Source organism: Salvia hispanica, chromosome 1 (assembly GCF_029641045.1).
Source record: "Salvia hispanica isolate PSC_SH4W2 chromosome 1, Shi_PSC_v1, whole genome shotgun sequence".
Lineage (NCBI taxonomy): Eukaryota > Viridiplantae > Streptophyta > Magnoliopsida > Lamiales > Lamiaceae > Salvia > Salvia hispanica.
Genome location: NC_142692.1, coordinates 6,683,720 through 6,707,621, shown reverse-complemented (window position 1 = coordinate 6,707,621; position 23,902 = coordinate 6,683,720). Strand labels below are relative to the sequence as shown.

The following is a 23,902-nucleotide window of genomic DNA, read 5'->3' as shown; positions in this document are numbered from 1 at the left end:
AAATTGGCATAATTATATATGGGATCCACCCAGGAATATTGGAATCCAATGCCTCCCTTAATATTTTATCACTACATTTTTTTTCTATCGACTAAAAACTAGGAGTAGCCAGTTCACCATGTTACCCAATTCATATAATCATCAAAATAAATTAATGAATCTTTGTAAAAAAGAGTGATTTAGTAATCTCAATTTTATGTTAATATGGATGCATGAATGTAAAAAATGGAAATGAATATCGATGAGTTATTATTGTTGGCGTAGGGAAAAAGAAATCGGAGAGCTGCTCACTTGGTTTATAGGGTTTGCAGCGAGAGAACGGACACGTGGCGATCGGCAAGCAGGCAGGCGTTCGGTGACACGTGTGTGAGATGGTTGCATTGCATGGTCTCACTATTCACCAATTGATATAAACTTGGGACACAGACCTTAATTCATAGCTTCTGTCTACTCCAACTGAATCTCTTGACTATCCAAGTCTAGTCTAACACATGACCTCTAAACTCCAAATATAATCAGCATATTTTTCCAGTTTATTATAACCCTCCGTTCCATAAAAATAGAAACTTTGAGTGCGGCATGAATTTTAATACGAAATTGATAAAATGTTAGAGATATAGAAAGAATAAGTGATTGAAGTATTATTAATGGATAATGAGACTCATCTTATAAAAGAGAGAAAAAAAACTTGCTAAAAAATAGAAATGGATTATTTTTGTGAGACGGATCAATATGGAAAAAAAAAGACTATTTTTATAGGATTGAGATAGTAATTAACTAACTCCAAGTGAATCTTTTGACTATCTAGTCTTGCCATGGCCACCCCTTGCTTCCGGATGGCATGTGTGACAGCGTTTGTGAGTAGAAGAAAGAGGGAGAGAGATAGGAGCTTTGTGTGAGGGAAAAGATATTGGGCTCAGTCATGTGTTATTCAATTATTATGGTTTATCTTTATATCTATGGTATTATGTGAATTTCAAGTCATTATGACACAAAACGTTTTCAGCTCATTTTGACATCCACTATAGGACTGCATCACATAATTAAGAACATAATTATATCAGTATAAATTAATAAATTAAATTATCACAAACTAGTACATATGTACACTAATATCTCATATCTACTATATAAAAGAATTAATGTATCTTTTAACTATATGTGTTAGACATTATATTTATCATTTGTGCAATTTGAGAATGCAAATATTATAATTAAAATCGAAATTTTAATAATATAATTATTAATTTATTTTTTTAAAGACCGGCGGCTTACTTTAATTTCTAGTTTCGTCCCTCAATATTTGTGTAATCTTTAACTAAATTAGTTTGACCATATTATAAATTTTTATTTATACCAAATTATATTGAGAATAATTATTTGTTACCCCGTTACTGCACGATCACATATCCTCTTTTCTGGCACCTAAAGTTTTAAAATTATTGAAGAAATGTGAATTGAAAAAATTATTTAAATATAATATTTTGTATTTTGAGTGAAGAAAATTGAGTCATCCAACACACGGGATTGATACTAGTAATTGATACTAGTAATTGATAAAGAACAATATCTAATAGAGCCATCAACTTCGAGCATTATTAGTAGAGGATTTCTTTACTAGATAAATAACTAATGTCACACACGATACAACACAATATTTAATGATGAATTATTTCCACAAAAGTAAACTAGACCAATGGAATCGTAGTCCATTTAATTTTTAAGATTTTTGTAACAACCACATTAGCTAATTTACATATGACCTGGACATGTTCCACTGCAACCAGAGCATATGGATTGCAATGGTTGCCTCATGCCAAATGTGGGATACTTAAATTTATGTGTTTTCATATGCCACTCACATGTTATTCCGTAATTGTACTAGAAATTATATATATATGAAGCACGCCAAATGCGAGCCTAATTATTTAATGGACTGTTTTTTTTAATTTCAATAAGTCAACTTAAATCAGTTCACTACTAATAATAAACAAAATTTCATGTGGAGAAATTCAGAAAAATACGAAGATTATCTAATGATAGAAGATCATTTGCAATCAAAATGATTCTGACGTTTTGCAAATTAAAATTTTATATTCAAAAAATCTTAAATATATATAGCCCAAAAGAAAAGAACGACACATAGTATATACATAAAACAATGAATCATATCGTAGTCGATAAGACACTTTTTTCCATCTAATACGCCTAGAGTTTCAATAATAATGAAAAATTATTATTGATCAATTTTACAAAACAAACTAGCATACAAAAACTCAATTGATTTATAATTCTAACTTATCGTAGTTGATAATACATTGTTTCCAACTAATAAGCCGAGAGTTCAAATTTCAAAGGAATAAGGAGAAATTATCATTAATATTTTTAAGAAACAAACTTAGCGTAAAAAAACTCATTGCTTTGTAAATCTAATCTTGATTTGAGACCTATGAATAACATTTTTTATATGAAAACAACAAAATGAATACAGTAAAAAGGTCGAGAAGCCGTGTGCAAATAAAGACATTTCAAAGCATCTCAAGTAGATTTTTCACATTCATGACTAAAAGCAACCAAGTACAGTTGGAGAGGCCAAAATTTCATTCCATGGTTAGATAGATAAATGAAAACAAGACCTTTCTCCTCTTTCTTCTCGTGGAGCTGAGTCGTTGTTGCTGCACATCCAATGGCTCAGCAACAACTCTATATTCAGATTTATCGCATGTCTTGATAGCTTAAGCAGCAGCACCGTTGGTTGTCTCATCCATAGGCACAGCAGCATCAGTTGTTTCTTCAGTTTTATCTCCCTTCTTGCCTGCAAAATATAACATTTTAACCAATTTGTTTACGACTAAAGACTAAAAATATCATACACAAATAACGGAGAAGATTCAGTCAAGAATCTGAATTCAATCTTAACCTTTCTTCTTCTTGCCACCACCCTTCTTCTTTGTCTTGGTCCCCAATGCAAGCCAGGCTTTGACATCAGGATCATCCACTGTTTTAGTGGGCTGCAATTCCTGCAGTGGATGAGACGTGACCCGATCGGACCCATTTGGCATTAGCAAAACTGTGAACTTGATGTGAGCAACCAGATCACCTGCAAAAAGTGTAAGAAATAAGCTTTGATAGAAGCTAGTACACCACATATGGCATTATAAAAGGATCCAATTAATCCATACCAGGCTTCTCATGAAGTACAGGATATGGCTGTAAGAGGTCATGATTCGTACATTCTACAAGACCCAAACGAGCACGCTTCTCATCCAAAGCCCTGTCACAGAATCATCCCACTCTTTAGAACTGAAAGTAAGCATGCATGTACCACGTAAGCTGAAGATTGCATACCTAGCAGAAAATGGCATGATGGGGAACTTCTGACTAATCTCACTAAAGATGAACCGAGAAGCTTTCATTTTTAGGTGATAATTTTTGTCAACTGCTCTCTTATATATCGTTGTCTCCCTCTCATCCAACAATTTTGGCTGCAAAATTAATACAATATCCCATGTCTCATCTCAGGCTGAAGAATAAAATGATTTGATGACAAGGTGATGAAAATGGAAAGCATGCAAGGAAAAATAATTACCTTGCCTTCACCAGTACTTGTTACAATGTCAATGGCATATACCTCATTCTCCTCAAATTCTGCATCGTCAACTCTTGTATCAGGGCCTGGGACATTTAAAACTACCTTGTTCGCATCAATAACATATTGCTTCATTTGATGACTCAAAACTCCTTCAACAATCTTGCAGTCATAAGCAGCAGCAACTTTCTGAATTGCTTCCGATACATCTTTGTTCTACCAGCATTGAGAACAAAAAAATTCGTTAGAAACCATATAGTTGTAGCAAAATAAAGAAGTCAAATAGTGAAACCAGATTCTCAACAACAAATTGAATTAGAAGCCACATACAATTTAAGAAAATACATACTGGACTATCAAAACTTTAGACAAAAGCACTTGGACACAAAATGTATCTATAATTGTTAATTATTTTGGCTGAATAACATTACAAGACTGCATAAATATCAATCTCAACAAATTATGTAGCCTACATAAATATTGGCAACAGGGAAAAGAGGAAATCAATATAAAATTGATCACCTGGCAAAGTTGCCATTACCTTACCAAACTTAAAAAATATTTGTAAGTCAGTTGGAACCAATTTGGACTAAGACAGAAGCAGCAATTTAACTGTAATAAATAAATTTTATTTTATTATAAGTATAATATTCTGGGCATTCACAGCTTGATTTTTTAAATTTTGGCTGAACAAGATTTCAAGACTGACAAGAAGCATATCAATCTCAATTAATGATATGCAGCCTAACACAATATTGGCAACAGGGAAAAGAGGAAATCAATATCAAAACCGATCACCTGGCAAAGTTGCCCTTTCCATCTCTTTCAGTATTGGAAAAGAAACATAGGAAAAAGTAGCAGTTATAGTATGACTACAGAGAACTTCATTGCAAAGGTCCTTCCACAATGCTCAATTGAGGCTGGAACCTTCAAGATATGAAAAGGCTTAAAAGAAAGCATGACTTCCTATCAGTGTAACTATGACTACAGAGAACTTCATTGGACGTAAAATCCATCACTCAAGTTTATTATCATCATGTAGTAAGTCATGCTTTTGATCTAGAATATTAATTCAAAATTATTGAATTTAAACCAACTCAATAGATTGGCATTATATTTATAATGTAAGATTATGTAGTTACAAACAAATACTTAAATACTTTTTATGTAAGTGTAGAAATATTGGCTCACCATAGAGGGTTAGCACCTTGTACACAGTACCATCCAATATATTGATGTTAAGCCTACATCAGTTTAGGCAACAGGGAAAAAGAGGAGATTCACAAGGTCTCAATCACCTCGGCAAAGTTGCCCCACTCATAAAAAATATTAATACTAAATTACACCTTTAACAGAAGTCCAATATTGGCTCACCATAGAGGGTTAGCACATTATACACAGTACCATCCAATATATTGATGTTAAGCCTACATCAGTTTAGGCAACAGGGAAAAAGAGGAGATTCACAAGGTCTCAATCACCTCGGCAAAGTTGCCCCACTAGTAAAAATATTAGTAATACTTATTAATACATTTAACAGAAGTGTAAGTTGAAGGTATGAAACAAGTACTTTAGAAAATACATGTACAAATTATACACAGTATATAGAAATGAAATATAAAAAGACACCTATCTGAGTAACTATGACAATATAGCATCATATGGATAAAACCCATAGCTCATCCAGAGTATTCATCATGTAGGCAGGCACATTAATATACATATAAGGTGAAGATCTGAAAAAAGTATAATCTCAAAAATAAAAAATGGCACCTATCAGAGTAACTATGACAGTATAGCCTCATCTGGATATAAACCCATGGCTCAATCAAAGTGTTCATCATATAGGCAGACAAACAAACGTATAACTCATTCAGAGTATCATGTAGACCAATCAACAAACATATAAGGTGAATATCTGAAACAAGCATAATCTTAAAAATACATATACAAATTATACATGTGATGTATCTGATGAAAATAAACAATGGCACCTATCAGAGTAACTATGACAATATAGCATCATCTGGATATAAAACCATAGCTCATTCAGAGTGTTCATCATATAGGCGCACCAATAAGCATTCAAGTTAAAGATAAAAATTATACTAGTATTGACTATCGAGGATATAGCAAAATGAACCAAATTATAGAAAGTATTAGTCAAGGATCGAATCTCTAATAGAGTTCGTAACATCTCAAATGTTAATATAGCATAATACAGCAAAGATCAAACACAAACGTGCATGCATTAAATGCCTAAGAAAATCACTATGTTGGACTGGGAAAAAAATAACGGGCAGGTTGAATAAAGCAAAAATAAAAGCTAAAAGTACCTTTTTCCCTGGTCTCACAAGCCTCAGAGCAACTTCTGCAGCAGTATTAGCAGCAGCAATAACATCAGCTGCCCTGCCGGTAACAGGTCCATCCTGAAGTACATGGGTGTGCGCAACTACAGCTATAAAACCATCAATGTGACATCCCATATCACTGCAAATAAACAATCATATCAATACACAATCAGCATTTGTAGTCTCCAAAAATACCAACATAAATAAATATGCATACAGACACTTACATTTTTATGATATCTCCTGCTTCCAAAACAGACTCATTGCTGGCCAACGGCGAGAAATGACAAACCGTATTGTTCACTGATATGCAGGTTGGGAAACCTATGCCCTTTTCAATCTTCTTTTTCACATTTTTGTACATGTTGGCAGTTTGTCTATCATAATAAACAAGTGTGAAAACTCAGGTCACTTAACCCCACATATCATCAAACTATCAATTTCAACTCCTGAAATTTTCTCAAATACAATATAAGGCAAACGAGACTACTCACTCTCTGATGAAAGTATCTCCTTTCTCACAAAGGTCAACAATCTTAGCCTTTGGTTTGCATTCAGACAACACTAATTGCAGTGCCTCTGCATATAACAACAAACTTTTCAGTGACGCAAATTAATAAAACAATAATAGTTGAATTTTGCCTAACGGATAGCTTCTAAATAAAAATCATCAGCACCTTACTTTACACACATGATGACAAAAATACACAACAAAACATAATGAACCGTGTATGTGCAAAGTGCAACACGAAATGAAGATGAAAACTTACTGTTAACAATTTCAGCGGCGGATTTGTATTTGGTGACGACTTCAGGAGAGGTGAGATCCAGCTCCTTCTCCTCCCGCTCATCATCAGACATCGTTTAAACCTAGAGAAATCCACAATAGAAATGAAATACATAAATCAACGAAACGATTATTAAGCTGAGAAGACGGTTAACAAGTTACGAAAGGAAAGTAATCGAATTACGCGCAAAACTTACGAATGAAGATTGATGTGCAGAAGTTGGGGGAGAAATGAATCAAGCTAGGGTTTATGAGTGAGGGAAGGATAGTTGAAGGAAAGAGGTTGAGGTCGGCTGAGTTGCAAATTTGCAATAGTAGTGTGCTTTATATAATGTGGTTTCTGTCTGCGATTTGATTAGGGTAGGGTTTTGGAGTGTTGCCCTGGCCCCACCACCCCCCAAAATAAGAAACTGTATTCCTAAATTTTCATTTTAATTCACAAAAATGTCACGACAAAAGTGCATATATTTTAGCAAGTATTAATTCATACGTGAAAATTGAAATGATGAAAATGTGGTCTGTTTTTGTATCTTGAATTCTTTATTGCTCAGTATTATAGTGGAGTTCGTATTTATAATCACGATAATTTAAAGCTATTATTTATATTAATTATTTGAAGTTTCGAATATCATGGTCTTTTTTAATGAAGAAATTAATAGAATTTTTTCAAAATTATATTTCGATTAATTACTTGAATCCAAAACCATTTTTTTTCTAAAGATTTAATCATGTCATCGCACACATTATAAATGTACTCTTGTGTTCTAGTCATAATATTTATCTATTAAAGAGAGTTAACTTTTATAATTTGGACAATCTCACAATATTTATTTATAATTACGACGATGTAACTTTTTTAATTAAAAATCTGAAGCTCGATATCACATAGTACTCTTGTAGTCTTGTGTGCACTCATGCACACTGCGTTGCCTAATTTTTACTTTTTTTAATAATAAAACACTTTCTGTCATTTAAAATTATAGTGCATTTTTCTTTTTGAGATGCAGTATGTCCTACCATACATTTCGAAAGACGTTAGCATTAATTTCTTTATTTTATTTTTTTATCACTTAATACATAGAAAAATATTACATAAAATTGAGTGGCATTTTTTTTATAAAGGACCAATAGTGATTCCTCATTTATTTGTGGTGATTCAAACTCTTAATTTATTGGCTAGAGAGGAAATGCCTTATAAACTGTAATTCATAGTCATAAAATTGGGTGGTGTTTGATTATGAATTATTTGTAGCATTGATGTAATGCATTGCACCAATTTCAAACTAATTCAGCCCAACTTAACCCAACCCAATCCAGCCGGATTAAGTGGGCTTTGAGCCTATAGTTAAATTGGGGATTAAGGAGTCTTATAAATTAGACCCAAAACTTTTTCTGATAGTATTATCCAGGTAATATTTGGTAGTATTATCGCATGTGATCTAGTGGTAGATCTCTAGCATTTACACTACTTGCCCCGTGTTTGAGTCTCTCCCCTTGGAGTTAACTTTTCAAAATTTTCTCTCTTTATCGTAAGTTGTACACTTTCCTTCTTTATCTTATTTTTAATTCATATGTATGAATAGTTTGTATTCTGTTTTAATTTCAATTTGAGACCTGGGATCGAGTTCTTTTTTACTCTTCTTTTTTCTGTTTTTTTATCTCAATATGTACACTTCTTTCTTTATCACAATTTTAATGTATATTAATGAATAATTTGTATTTCTTTTTTGTCTTAATTTGTACTCTCAATGAGATATAATTATTTTACACCCTTGAACCAAATATCCCAGATACGCGAGTACAACCCATACAAATTCAACTGGTAATCGCTTTGTATTGTGATTTATATTATTTTAATAAATTAAATTTAATTGATAGTAGTATATTTTAACTATATTAATCTCATAGACGTTCACAAATGAAATGTTAATTTTTGTGTTGGGATAATTGACATACATTTTTAAGGGAACTTGATGTTGATGAGAGTTTCAAACGTCAATATCTAGTTGGAATAATATCTCAAAGAACAAATGCAACTAAATGTATCATCTAGTTACATGGCTAACCAACAACCAATAAGAAAGCAAAATATAGTTTAACATGCTTTTAAAGTTCGAAGGTTACAATTTATCATGATTACGTTTGACTAAAAATAGTAAACTACAGAAACTCTGACCATAAGATAGGAGGGATTGGAAGTTGGAGGTGAAGTGCATCTCAATTTACGTGTTTCATCCATCCAACAAATTTAGGATTCAACTTATTACGAGATAGATTGGAAATCATTGGCCATATTAAACAAAGAAGGGGAATTAGAAGTCCGGAAAGAAGGGCTGATCATGTTTGGCATACAGATGACTTAACAATAAAAGAATGCAAAAATCTCACTCAAATCGACATGAAGATAGCATTATACATTATTTTTATGCATAATACCCTGGCATGGCTAAGTTTTCTAGATAGAGAAAGCACTTGTTATATTTCTTTAAAACCAACTTGGTCAAGTAAACTAATCAAGCACACTGTCGAAAGTTTGGTACAATGACCTCTCTAGCAACTTGATATTCTTAGCAATAAAAAACGACTTAGACTCCGTTTCCTAATATTCCTTAGAAATTTTTATATGTAGACAAAACTATATCTTATATATTCCACTCTACCATAAATTGACCAAGTCAAGTTTTGTAAGTCAACATGTCATATTTACATTAACATACAACGTAATTAAACAAAAGCAAATTCTACAAATAATATTAAAACATCCACTATGTCAAGATACCACAAAACACCAAGTAAATTCTACAGCAAAGGAGTGTGTGTAAACAAGAGCTCATATCTTATCGATTATCAAATCGTGCATTTGGTACGAATGTATTCTTAGGGGGGGTTCGGTTTGCATATCCCACATTAAATTTATAGTGTGTTTGGTTCGTGAAACCCACAATTCAATATTAGATGAATAATCATGGGATAATTAGTCATAGCTAACTCTTATTATGACTAAAATAATCTCACAACTCAATCCTAGATTGTAGCTTGATACACCACCTTAGTGAATATATAGTTCGGGATAATCCACGTACAAGGTTTAAAACGACAATTAAAAGTAGAGTTAAGTTGATTAAATGTTCAACCGCATCAATCATATGACTATGATACATATCATAATGATTAGTATACTACTCTTACCTATCCCATACATGAATAATCTAAAACCAGGCGTGAATTATGCCAGCTCACACAAACTTTGCCATGGTATTATTGACAAATGCAATGCTCTGTGTTAGTCAAGGAAAAACACAGATAGGACAAAACGAATAAAAAAGTAAACTTGACCTAGCAAAACTATGAATTTGAATATTAAAGAAAAAATAAAATCATCAAGCATATAACTTCACACACGTCCTAACTCTTTCCCATTGACATTCCCATAATGTCTCACGCTCTCTTTCCCTCAGTCTTCCTTTTCCTCTTCCTCCTCCTCTCTCTATCCCCATCCGCAACCAGCAGCGTCGCGAAGCCGAACTGCGAGAGCAAATGCGGAAACATAACAGTCCCATATCCCTTCGGCATCGGCTTGAACTCCGGCTGCTCAATAAGCCCCTGGTTAGCCGTGAACTGCAACTCCTCCTTCGACCCCCCAAAGGCATTCATCTCCGAGAGCAACATCGAGATCGTCGACATGTCCATCAACGAGGTCCGCGTCAAGAACTGGCTGGCCTCCTCCTGCTTCGACCGCTTTGGCGCCAAGACGTTGGACCTCGAGATAGCGTGGATCAGCCTCGGAGCGGAGTCCCCCTACACCTTCTCCGACAAGAACAGGTGATAATAACAAATGCAGAAAATAAAAGATAGGACTGCAAAAAAAAACTTTATGATGCATTCTACTCTTGACTTGAATTTCAACTCTATTAGTATACATTTTAAGTCTTTATATAGAGTGATAGTATTATATTCCACGTTACCAAGGAAAGTAAATATATAATTGCACTGGTAGCTCAGCTAATCTTCAAAGATGTAATTGGATAGTAAAGTCTTAGGTTCGAATCTCGTGTTCTTGAGGAACAAACTGAGATTTGAGAATATGGAATTAAATTGGTGACATTTCAGTTTTTTGGGGATTAAATTGGATGGTCTTTCAGGATATGGAACCGGGACATGCGAATTTTAACAAAATATTTTCAGTATTATGGATCCAATCATATTTGTGATGACTATGATAGAAATCCATGGGTTACATCCTAAAACCAATTGGTAATAGAAGGAGTGGTCCACCAATGTGGAACAGTTATATTTTTAGTTTCAATTGCCGACAGACTACTTAGTTTCTTATAGTTAAGACTTAGGATGTTTTTTTTAAATAGGACCGGTGGGATTTCTTGTTTTATGAACAGGCTCTAATTTTAGCATTGATATTTTGATTGGTTTGAACAACAGGTTCACCGTGGTGGGCTGCCATGAGATGGCGCTGGTGAGGGGCACGCTGGGCCGCAACTACACCGGTGGGTGCATTTCCATCTGCTCGAGCCCCGAGGATATGATCGACGGGGAATGCACCGGCGCCGGATGCTGCCAGACGGTCGTGCCAAAGGGGTTGAAGAACTTCAACACCACTCTCATCCCGCTCGGGAATCACACCGCCATCTGGTCGTTCGATCCGTGCGGCCATGCGTTTCTAGGGGATGCCGAGAGCTACAAATTCAGCATCGCCGACCTCAACGACCCGGGCTTCCGCGACAGGACGATTGACAACGTGCCGGTTGTTCTTGATGTTACGGTCGGGGAGGGGAGTGGTTGCAAGGAAGCTAAGGAATCAAGTGGCTTTGCTTGTCTTGATAATAGCGACTGTGTTGATGTTGAGGGAGGAGGATATAGGTGTTTGTGTCGTCAAGGCTTTGATGGCAATCCATATCTTAGCCCCGGCTGCACAGGTGCTTTGCTTAGTAATAGTATTATTCACCTCAATCTTAAGACTTGCTTAATTATGTTAGTTTTGTTGCAGATATTGATGAATGTGAAAGTGATCCCTGCGGTGAACATGCGATTTGCAAGAATGTTAATGGTTCGTTTAAATGCGTTTGCAAAAAGGGATACTCAGGTGATGGCAAGAAGACCGGGAGTGGTTGCATGAAGAAGTCTGGGACTTCTACCACTAAGGTTTCTTTAGGTATATACTTTTTTCGTTCACAGAATATAATCATGTTTTTTCATTTCTTATCCTTAATAAGATGAGTATCATTTTTAGTGAAAATAATCCAATCACCTTTTTTCTTTCTATTACCTATACGCAGGTGTAAGCTTTGGCTTGTTGGCATTAGCTATCGGTATAGTTGTCCTAATCTTTGGTGTGAAGAAAAGGAAGCTTATGAAACAAAGAGAGAAATTCTTTGTGCAAAATGGTGGTGTGCTTCTAAAGCAACAAATCTCCTCAAATGAGCAGAGTATGAAATTGACCAAGATCTTCACGGCTGAGGAGTTAGAGAAGGCCACCAACAACTACGCAGAGGATCGGATACTAGGAAAGGGCGGCTATGGCACGGTATACAAAGGGATCCTCCGCGATCATCAAGTTGTTGCAATTAAAAAGTCAAAAGTGATGGATCAAACCCAGATCGAGCAGTTCATCAACGAGGTGATCATCCTGACACAAGTCAACCACCGAAACGTGGTCAAACTGTTGGGGTGTTGTCTCGAGGCAGACGTCCCTCTCTTGGTGTATGAATATGTCTCCAACAACACACTCTTCCACCACATCCATAACAGCGGAGGGATGCCTTGGTTTTCATGGGACAATCGTCTGAGAATCGCGGCTGAGGCAGCCGGCGCACTGTCCTATCTCCACTCTGCAGCCGGAATGCCTGTCATCCACAGGGATGTCAAGTCACCCAACATATTGTTGGATGAGTACTACACAGCTAAAATTGCTGATTTTGGTGCATCCAGATTAGTTCCAATTGACCAGACAATGGTTACCACTCTGGTCCAGGGAACCTTAGGTTACCTGGACCCTGAGTACTTCCACACAGGCCAGTTGACAGAGAAGAGTGATGTGTACAGTTTTGGCGTCGTCCTGGCTGAGCTTATGACAGCCAGGAAGCCCCTTTCCAACACGAAGAACGACCAAGAAAAGAGCCTTGCTACATTCTTCGTGATGGCACTGAAAGAGGATCGTCTGTTCCAGATACTGGATCCGCGGGTGCTCAAGGAAGGAAGCATCAAGCAAATCCAGGACGTTGCTAAGCTGGTGAAGAGATGCGTGAAGATGAACAGCGAGGATAGGCCGACAATGAAGGAGGTGGCGATGGAGCTAGAAGGTTCGAGGAAGCTCAGCAAGCATCCTTGGACCGAACAGCAGCTTGAAGAGGAAGGTGTCCCGTTGATGAGGGAGCAGCATTCTGATCTGTATGCAGTGCCGGAGCAAATGAGCTCGGATTTTAGCACTGGGCAGCATAGTTTGAACAGCCATATGATCCATCCTGTCAACAGCCCGCGATGAGCATTGGTCCTATAACTGCTGTACGATAAAGGAGAACTCAACTTAAAAGACTAAGACAGAGTTCGGAGGAGTCCGTAACATTATTGATTTGCTACTTCAATATTCCTACTTTCTTTTGAAAATTTGCTTTAGTGTGATAATTTAAACAGAGCTGCTCCGTTTGAAGTGATTTGTTGTTTCCTATATATAGTGACAATTTGTTTCCAGAATTATATTAATATTTTTTTATTTGTGATATGTTGTTTCTTGGCAAAAAAAAAATCGCTAAAATCTTGAAATTCTTATTCTGATTTAAAGTTTAAGTTTCTGGTGCCTGTATATAACAAACAATTTACAGTCATTGGGCACTATTTTTCCTACCAAATTCATATTATGGATCTATATATCAACATCGTTGACATTATACATTATATACAAAGGAATCGTTGATACAATATTGGAAAATCAAACAATATCCACTTGATTGATTTTAATAAATTTCAGTCATTGCGCACTAGCTTTCCTAGCAAATTCATATTATAGATCTATATAACAACATCGTTGGCATTAACATTATATAAAAAGGAAATCGTTGATACTCCCTTCGTCCCTCATTAAGAGTCACATTTTTCCATTTCGGTCCGTCCCCAATTAAGAGTCACACTTCATTTTTACCATAAATGGTAAGTAGGTCTCACATTCCACTAACTTACTTCACACACATTTTATTATAAAACCAATATAAAAAGGTGGGTTCCACATTCCACTAACTTTTTCAACCAACTTTTCTTTACATTTCTTAAATCTCATGTCCGGTCAAACTGTGACTCCTAATCGGAGACGGAGGGAGTACAATATTGGAAAATCAAACTATATCCACTTGATTGATTTTAATAAATTACAGTCAATTTTTGTATAAAGGAAACATCATAGTACTGCTTAATTAACGTGATACACTTCGTACAACGCATGAGAATAGTCTATATTCATACCAGATTAAAATTTTGGTTAGAACGAGTCAAATTGGCCCCATTGGCTCGTTTGCTTTAAGATAATTTCATCTATTTTTTCAATTATTATTATTATTATTATTATTATTATTATTATTATTATTATTATTATTATATTTAATTTATATTTTTAGTGTATACCAAAATTAAGTGAAATTTGAAAATTAAAAGGTGATTATTAAGCATGCAAAAAAAGTGAAAAGAAAAAAAAGTAATGATGCATCCGTGGCACCAAAGTCAGGCATGAGAGGTCGAGTAAGCGACTGCGTGTCCGCAAGGGCCACCCTCTCTCACATTCTTCCGCCACGTCTGCACCTGATGTCCACGTGGCCGCTTCTCCAGAACTTCCATCTTCATTTCGCAGGGTCGGCACTATATATGATTCTCAATCGCCGCCGCCTTTGCTTGCTTTGCTACAATTCTACAAATTAATAACATCTGTGTGTGAGAGAGAGAGATGGCTTCGGAGCAAGAGCGACAGGAACTCGACGCCAGGGCTAGACAAGGCGAGACGGTGATCCCCGGCGGCACCGGCGGCAAGAGCCTCGAAGCCCAGGAGCACCTCGCCCAAGGTATTCATTGTTCTCTTCTAAAATTATGAAATTTTGTGTATAATATTTTTATTTTGAATCTTATTGACTGTCCAGAATTTAATTAAATGTCGTAATTTAAATTTATTTTTATGTTTATAAAATTAGTAAATTAGGAGAATTGTACAGAGAATGTTCTTAATTATATGAGTATATTTTTTAGTAATTGCAAAAAATTGATTGTTATTGATCATTCTCGCGCGACGAAAGGGCGAAGCCGGGGTGGGCAGACTCGACGCGAGCAGCTAGGGACGGAAGGGTACCAGGAAATGGGGAGCCGAGGTGGGCAGACGCGGAAGGAGCAGCTGGGGAGAGAAGGCTATCAGGAGATGGGGCGGAAGGGCGGCCTCACCACCATTGACAAATCCGGGGGCGAGCGTGCTGCCGAGGAAGGAATCGGCATTGATGAGTCCAAGTTCAGGACTTCATCCACATAAATATATTGTCAATGCTATTATATTATATACTCCTATGATACATATATATAGCGGCTGTCTCAGCGTGCTAGACTTTTGTTTGTTGCGTCTCGATAAGCAGATAAGCAGCTGTACTGGTTTGTCTACAGATGACTACATTATATTATTATATGGTGATCTCTATATATGTGAATAAAAGGTTTTTTCTTAGCTAATTTCTTCTGAGTTTCTTGGTTTCTTAATTGATAACAAATAATTAATTTTGTAGAATACATTATTATGTTGTTTGAAGTCCTACTATTAATTTTAATGTAAAATTAATGAACTAAGAAAAGAAAGTCATGTTAGTTGCATGTAAATAAATGAGTGAAAAATAGTGATAAGAAAGAGAATATGTATGTGGTGGTTCTATGTTTCAAAAATAGAAATGAACACCCAGATACAAAAATGAGATATAGTTGGAATCAGCGGCGGATGCAAGAAAGTGTTTTTGATATGAAGTTATATTTTTGTTTTTGATATGAAGTTATATTTTTGGGTGTTTTAGATTACTTGCAAGACTTTTATATAATAATTTACACTAAAACTTTAAAAAATTCCAAAAACTTATAAAAGGACTTTTATATAATAATTTACATTAAACATTAATAAATTCCAAAAACTTATAAAAAAAATGCTTAAAAAATATTATTGTTGAGGGCTTTAGTCCCACCCTACTTCTACATTGGTCCGCCCTTGGTCGGAATAGTTTTTGTGGAAGAACCAAAAAGAACGGAAATGAGCACAAAAGTTTAATAAAAAAAAAGGATTATTAGGTGTCGTTATGCTAAATTTATCAATCAAAACAGAAGTTAGAGAATAGTTATTTGTTGACTGATGCAAGTATAGATTTCCAAATGAATCACATGAGTAATAAAGAATAGTAGTACTATATTAGTAGTTGTTGAACAGATTTCATTCCAAAAAAATAGAGTAACTAATCATGCGTGCAGTGTATAGGCCCAGACTAGCGGCCCAAGGAAATCAATGGGTGGGCTGATTTCTGTGATAACCACTAACTAGAAAAAACCCCATAATTTCAATAAATGACACAATAAACTAGCAAAATAAACCAAATACATAAGACAGCAAATAAAACTCAACCATAATATTAACTGATCCCATGTTCGATTTCAGCTTCGGGCCTTGCTTTCAAGTTTCAAATGAATTGATTCATAGAATATTTAATGATCTTATAATTCACACTTCTAGCAACTGAGCAAGTAAGAGCGATTCTTTCGAATGGAATTGGATACTGATCCCTAAAATATCTTATAAAAACAATAGATTCCTGAAAACCTACAAATCTTATGCGAATATTGCCCACAAAAAGTTTGGCAAGCACGACTATTAAATCATATTCAAAAGTATACTTTTTTCTTAGTGGATTCAACGGCACTACTTAAATCTTTGTCTTATAGTATTAATTCAAGTTTGTGAACAATTTTTGTAAGCTCCAATAGCTAAGCTCCTGTATGATTAGGGCAGACAAATTTTTAAGGCCGAGTTGTTATCAAGTCAATCTGATTTGGGTTCAACCAGAACAGTATACGTTTAATTCAAATTAAAATATGATACAAATTCCTTAATGATATGATTATATTGGGTTCACAACTTGATATCACAATCCAATATTCACGCAATAAAGACATGAAACGATTAAGATGTGTTGTGGAGGAGACATGATCCGACGACGTGGTGGTGATGGTGGTCGTCGTAGCTGTGAAGGCAAAGGAATGGAGCCAACTTATAAAAATGAGAAAATAAAAATACTCCATAAGCTCTAATTAATAATGTGATAAAATATGGAGTAAAAAAAAAGGAATAAAAGGTATGGACACAATAAGAATTGATACCAAATTATATAAATTTGTGCATGTTCGTATGGTGACAAAACTTATCATCCCTAATTATGGTTAAACAGTTAAACTAAATATAAACTAGCAACTCAAACCTAAAATGCGATATTATTATGCAAGCCTAACATCAAAGCATAACACATGTCACATTTTGTTTTTGTTTGGGGATGAGTCATATATTTTTATATATGTCACTTCTTCCTTTGGAATCTTTTAATTCGACAACTCTTTATGCAATGTCATCTTTGATTCTAGAAAAAAGAATTAGAATATTCAACGGACATATTAAATGTTTTTTCTAATATACATCTTACTATCTGTATAAGTTAAATACTAGTACTACTCATCTCCTTTTACTTATTTCTCATTACATGCAATTATTAAATGTTGTAATGTTTTCTCAGCACTAATTAAGATAATTTAAGCAATTTATTATTTCACATAGCAACGCACACAAGTGGTAGATATAGCTATTTTAAAATGATTCACTTAAATAGAACACCAATCGCCAATGAAAGAACCTACGCAGTCGAAATTCACGTGAAAAAACAGTAAAGGCACATTTGTCTTGATCTACTTTAACCATAAATATATTATTACTTAAACAAAGCAGAAAGCTAAATTGAAAAACAATATGCCTAATCGGCTAATCCATCACCCCTAAAGAATGAAAGAATAATTTATTAGAAAATAATTGATGTGAAAAGATAAGTGGATAAATTGGGACCATAATTTTTGTTGTCTTCTTTGGCTTTTTTGCAAACTCAATCCTTTATTGGAAGATATAAATGCAATTATAAAGATAATCAGAATAACAGCTATGTTTATAGTTTTCAATCATAATCAAATAATTAAGTGGGAAACACCTCACGCTTTCACTATTTTTATATATCTAGTGAAAATGATAGAGGGATTTATTAAAATACGAACTCTGCCAAGGAAAGCGAAAGAAAAAAATAAAATACATACAAACATCATAGTGAAAATTAGTACTATTAACAATCGATACATTTAAACATGAAAATTATCCATATTTGTGAGATTATTATATCTAAAAGTCGCATAAAATCTCCTGTCACTTTACACTCAAATAAAAGCGTCGATTCTTATTTAAAGTAACAATTATTATAGATAAAAAATATTTAAATAAGGATGCATATTGAGGGAGAGCACACATAAGTGCCACACAAACTGTTAATTTTAAAAAGTTCGAACACCAAAACGTTAAAATCATAACTTTAACTAAAACTCAATGGATTTATCAATGTTCGTAATTGTAAACTAACAAGAAACTCCGCAAATATATATATATATATATATATATATATATATATATATATTTTGGTAGAGAAAGCATAGTTATATCCGGCTACAATGAAGTGTAATGAATGTAAGAAACACATCATCTATCATGAAACAGCCAAGGGTTAAGTCCAACCGGGGCTCTTCTAAGACATGAACACCCCTTTGAAATATGTAGGCAAAGTGTGATAGAAAGTCTATCCGTAAAATTACTTTCTATATGCATATGTTGAACTACCATTGAATTAAAATCAGATAACAAACCTTGTATTCGTTGAATAATAGAACGAGAATTAATAGATATTGTAGACATCCCTCTTGTCATAAATACCCCAATGATAAACTCCACAGTATATATTTTAATCAACAATTTTGGACTGAAAAATGGAACAATTGTTTTGATTAGTTTTGGGCCTTCGGCTTTGGGCATAACATAAATGCGGCATTTATTTATTTTTTGTGGTTCCAAATAGTTGAAGAAGAGGATAAAACAATTCCACTTTCTTCCCACGATTAGATAGAGACTGATATGGGGCATCGCATGATTAGACTCCTTATCATCAATATATACCACGCTATAACTATGTAACACGTGTCATTTTCATATCTAAATTTTATTTTAATGGTTTTAAGATTATCCTATGGATCTTCTAATAATTTAATTTGAGGGTATACAATTAACTTGGACATCGACGACTAAATTACTAATTATGATTTTTTATTCTTGAAAGTCCTAGTCACTGAGTCAAAATCAGCATAGTATAGTGTATATTAGTATTTCATTTTATGTATATTGACTCCTATCACGATTAAACAGTCTCATACAAATATTTTGTGTACGCAATTTATTCTCATACACGCATTGTTCTTACTATTGTTTTCCCCACTAGACATTTTCCTATAGAAATGGTATGAATAGTTACTCGATAAAAAAGAAATTCTAAAAATTCCAATTGTAACAAGATGTACCCACATAATTGAAGTGAAGCACCACCAGCCAAAGCAGGTTTGGGCGTTTGTCACGATTGGTGAAATTGCCTATATATTATAGTACTCACAGCTGTATAGCTTTTGTCTTCTTGGGTAGTTGTGATATATTTGGAATTAAGAGATATTTTGTGTAATTTTTTGCAATTAATAGCTAGGGTATTGTCTTTAAAATATTAAATTTTGATTTTGGAATTTGGTATATCTCACGAACATAACTTGGTCGGAAATATTATGAATTTATATTTTATATAGCAGTAGTTAATTTCCTTTTTTTTTTAATATCACGCACCGATCACTAAATAAAAATATAAAATATAGTCGTATGATTAAATTTAGACCTATCATATTCAAAAAAATCATACTAGCAAATTATGATTTTGAACGTTGAATATCTTGTTGGAATAGTTCCCCTTTATTATTTAATGTCAATTCATAGAATTTCATATTTTTTTAATTTAAGATATTTGTTTTGCTCGAAATTGGAAGTTTTATAAATTGATTGATATCCGACATTATTTGATATATTAAACATGTGCTCCACATCTCTCATTCATTTGGATAACGAAAATGACATTTTAATCCTCAACCATGGATTGGTCTCGTACGGATCATGATCCACTGACTCCAACTTACTTATTAGCCAATGTAACCTACATTAATATTGGAGTACTTTACTTACTTTACTTATTAATAAAACATTATTTTAATACTCCGTATGAAATATGATGCTTCTTGACATATTTTAGCCTCATTTTTTTTTATAAACTCAACCATGCAAATGAGAACAAAAACTAAAAAAATTGCCGGATAAGAAAACTAAACAACACAACCTACCAATTTTTTTTAAACAACACATGCTCGAGCATGCAATTGCGGCGAGCTAAAGTACGGCAGCGAAAAACTACAAAAAGTCGTCAAAACAAAACTAACCAACAAGAACGAGAGAAAACTAGTATAGAGAGCACAATACCCATGAGAGACACGCAATGCTTAAGCCAGTGGCAGATCCAGGATCTTAAAACGGAAAGGGCAAAATAAACTTTACCGAAAGCTAACGAAGGGGGGAGGGGCGACGTCGGAAGCTATAGAAGGAGGCGACAATGGAAACATCATGTCCAGGTCCATGGTAGCGGATCGCCGGGGAGGGGCGGTCGTCCCCTCTTGCCCCTGGCCTGGATCCACCACAGGCTTAAGCCACCAAAAGAGATCCCGAGGTCAAGACACAAATATGCACAAAAATGCAAGGGCAAGCACAAAAGCGAGGTCGTTTTCTTTCATTCTTCTTTAGCTTTCCAGCTCCCGTTAGAAGCTATTGTCCCTTTATTGATTCTTGGATTCCATCCAAACTCTAACTTCATTTCCATCATTTATTCGTTCTAATGAGAAGAGGTATTTTGGGCACCAAACTCGAGACCAAGAGTCTCCAGAATAAGCTCGAACTCGTTGGAACTCTTGAAAAGTGGTTTTATTTCTTATGTCCAAAAGGTCCACGCAGTAACATAAAATATCGATATCCAACATCTGATGCCGATTAAATTCACGAGTATTTGTGATGATGGGAATGAGAAGTCTCGACGTAATTCATTCGCACACCAAGACACCAAAAAATACTCCTTCCGTCCAATAATAGGAGCCACATTTGGTTTGCGCACAAATTTTAAGAAATGTAAAGAATAGTGGATTGGAAAAGTTAGTGGAATATGAAGTCCACTTTTTTATATTGGTTTGATAACAAAATGTGAATGAAGTGAGTTAGTCGAAGTCTCGAAGATGAGACCTACTTACCATTTAAGGTAAATGTGAAATGGAACTCTTTTGTAGGACGGCCGAAATGACAAAAATTGACTCTTATTATGGGACGAATGAAGTATGTTTTTTCTCGAATTTTCGGTTGGGTTTGAACTTAAAATGTTTTTGAACATAGAAAAATACAATTACAACTTAATACGACAAACAATGATCGATTTGGCTATGACGATGTAAACATGATAGTATATGCTCTTTGTTTATTACAAATTCATCATCACGAATCAATCAAAAATAACATGACTAACAATTAACCAAAGAAATCGCACAAACATGTCATTGCTGTTGTTTTGCTAATTTTCAAGTTAAAAAACACTTAAGTATATAGACTATAGATCCTAAAATATTCCTTTTAACTAACACAGTTACTAAAGAAATTAACTAGTTATAGACTATATGTTAAAAGGTTGTAAAAATGAATTGTAAATTTGTTTAATTAGTTACTGGCCTTTGAAAAATCTCCAAAAAGGAGGTGGCCATGAAATGATAATCATAGGCCCTACCCAATAATATGGAGTAATCAATTTCCCTTTCCATCACTATTGGGGTAACAAAGCCACTGGAGCCCATATGCTATAAAATACAGTCACTAACCACGAAAATTAGTAAAAAGTAATCCAGAAAGCCTTTTTATTTATTGTAATATTAACAAAAGTTAACACGGTTAAATTACTAATGGTGTAAAAGTGAATCCACCGTAATTCTACTTTTCACAAATCAGGGGATAATTAAATCGCTAAAATAACATATTACACTTGTTCATTAATTTAAATGGAGGACGAGTTAAAATCGTTAAAATCGAAATACTTTGAGGAAGGAACAAGCTTTTAACCCTAAACCTTCTGAATAAATATTAAGGTTTGTGCAATTTGAATGTCTTTAAAAATATAGCTAAAACTGTTTGAATAATATATACTCAGATAGTGAGGAGTGATTAATTGCTAACTCATAATTTAATTACTAACTATAACTAATTTAAGGTCATATGATTTAAGAAAACATGTGGTCTACTATTTGCCATGTGTAATTTTCGTTTTTATTAATAAAATAAACAAAGATTAAAAAAAAACTCCAAATTAGGGTTTTGGATGAAAATGTCAATATAATGTTTCGAAAATATCAACACAATGCTTTGAAAAGGTCAACACAATGCTTTAAGAATGTTAACTCATTGCTTATATTGACATTCTACATGTATTATATTGAAATATTTTATATAATATGTTGACATTTATGCTTATACGAAAAAATTATAAAAATTTGATTTTTTTTTCAAATTTTGACGTCGGAATATATGCATGTAGGATATCGTTGGAATCCTTATGAAATTATCTTTAATTTGATATATGTTATATGAATTTAAAGTTTTGGAATTTCTTTTAAAAGTTAGTTATAACTAAATATGTAGTTAATTGACATTAATACCCCTATTGATATTTTTTGGAATTAATCATATGGCCTTATTGAAAATTTTCGTTGATCGTATTGACATTTAGGGATTAATGATCTAAGCCCTTAGTTTGAATATCTAATGACTATTATTTAGTTGTAGTTAGCAATTACGTTATGAGTTAGCATTATAACACTTCCCCCATATAGTTATGCCATTTTTCAATAAATAAATCTTTAGCAAACACCCATTAGCAACATTTCTAAGAATATGTTTTCAACGAAACTAATTCTTAGAATATATTGAGATTATAGTAGACATGTAATAGTATTTGATTGTTATGTGAGTGATTTAACACCTGTAACTGCATTAAGCATATATTTTGAAAGAAATTCCTCCAACACATAATATTCCCTATGTTGGATATCACACTCTAGGTAAATGACATTGCATAACTGACTAAATTATCAAATACAGTATTCAGTATATACTTTCATCCAAATTAATTACAGTAAATAACAAATTAATAGAAAACACAACAAGGCAACAAGAATCCAAACACTACAGATACAAAAGCAAATCGCTAAAAATTCCATTAAATTTCAATCCATTCCACAACTTAAATATATAAAAATATTTACTCATGTAAATATGTCATTTTCTCTATCGATGTAAAATTATGTAAAAACTTTTGCAACCGAAAAAAATAGATTAAATATTGATGACTCGATGTCATTTTTTTTATCAATAAATAATTACATAGTTTAACTTATTGACGAAAATTAATACACAATTTGTAAAGTAAGAGAAAAATAGAAAAAAATAATTGTTTTTAATGGAGGATGAGGTCCAAAGAAAGAAGTTACAAAAAATAGAAGCGGATATTTTTATGTGACATCCTAAAATGCAAAATGTCCTTATTTTTATAAGATATAGGGAATGTAATTTTATGATTTTTTTTTATAAAATATTTGTGAATAAATTCAAACATATTAATTTTATATTGACTAAATATCTCCGTAATTAAAATGGAAATTTGTAGCCTGTATGCAATATAATGTGGTACTATATTGAACTTGATATTGTAGATTGTTATATTATACACATAATGTCATAAATTTTTTTACTAGTATAGAATATTAGAATAGTTGCGAATAATTTGAAGCAATCACATTTTTTTCTCGCTAAATTTAAGCCCAATTAAAAAAGGAAATTTGTTCAACTCGTAAAAAAAGGTGACATATGGAAAATACGAAACGCATAAACGAATAATGTTATTGTGCTGTGCTCTCTCTTCT

At 33.7% G+C, this 23,902-nt stretch overlaps 3 protein-coding genes and 1 long non-coding RNA gene across 4 annotated transcripts; 2 read left to right on the top strand and 2 right to left on the bottom strand.

Moving 5' to 3' along the window:
- Positions 1-2,510: 2,510 nt before the first annotated feature.
- On the bottom strand, positions 2,511-7,076 carry LOC125224303 (ERBB-3 BINDING PROTEIN 1). Its single transcript, XM_048127688.1, has 10 exons — positions 6,925-7,076; positions 6,711-6,810; positions 6,435-6,519; positions 6,168-6,317; positions 5,926-6,079; positions 3,590-3,805; positions 3,349-3,485; positions 3,183-3,274; positions 2,921-3,100; positions 2,511-2,815 (listed from the first exon to the last, which is right to left on the bottom strand). The coding sequence occupies exons 2-10, from the start codon at positions 6,799-6,801 to the stop codon at positions 2,736-2,738; spliced, it is 1,185 nt and encodes a 394-aa protein (XP_047983645.1). The 5' UTR covers positions 6,802-6,810; positions 6,925-7,076; the 3' UTR covers positions 2,511-2,735.
- LOC148933171 (uncharacterized) lies at positions 4,212-5,918 on the bottom strand. The gene is made up of 2 exons (XR_016134584.1): positions 4,781-5,918; positions 4,212-4,516 (listed from the first exon to the last, which is right to left on the bottom strand). It is a non-coding gene; the product is annotated as an uncharacterized LOC148933171 (long non-coding RNA).
- Positions 7,077-10,151: 3,075 nt separating the features above from the next.
- Positions 10,152-13,460, top strand: LOC125224299 (wall-associated receptor kinase 2-like). Its single transcript, XM_048127681.2, has 4 exons — positions 10,152-10,549; positions 11,165-11,658; positions 11,730-11,894; positions 12,019-13,460. The coding sequence occupies exons 1-4, from the start codon at positions 10,161-10,163 to the stop codon at positions 13,221-13,223; spliced, it is 2,253 nt and encodes a 750-aa protein (XP_047983638.1). The 5' UTR covers positions 10,152-10,160; the 3' UTR covers positions 13,224-13,460.
- A 1,152-nt stretch (positions 13,461-14,612) lies between these two features.
- On the top strand, positions 14,613-15,433 carry EM1 (Stress induced protein). Its single transcript, XM_048121212.2, has 2 exons — positions 14,613-14,784; positions 15,013-15,433. Exons 1-2 carry the CDS (start codon positions 14,670-14,672, stop codon positions 15,237-15,239), a joined length of 342 nt encoding a protein of 113 aa, XP_047977169.1. The 5' UTR covers positions 14,613-14,669; the 3' UTR covers positions 15,240-15,433.
- Positions 15,434-23,902: the final 8,469 nt, after the last annotated feature.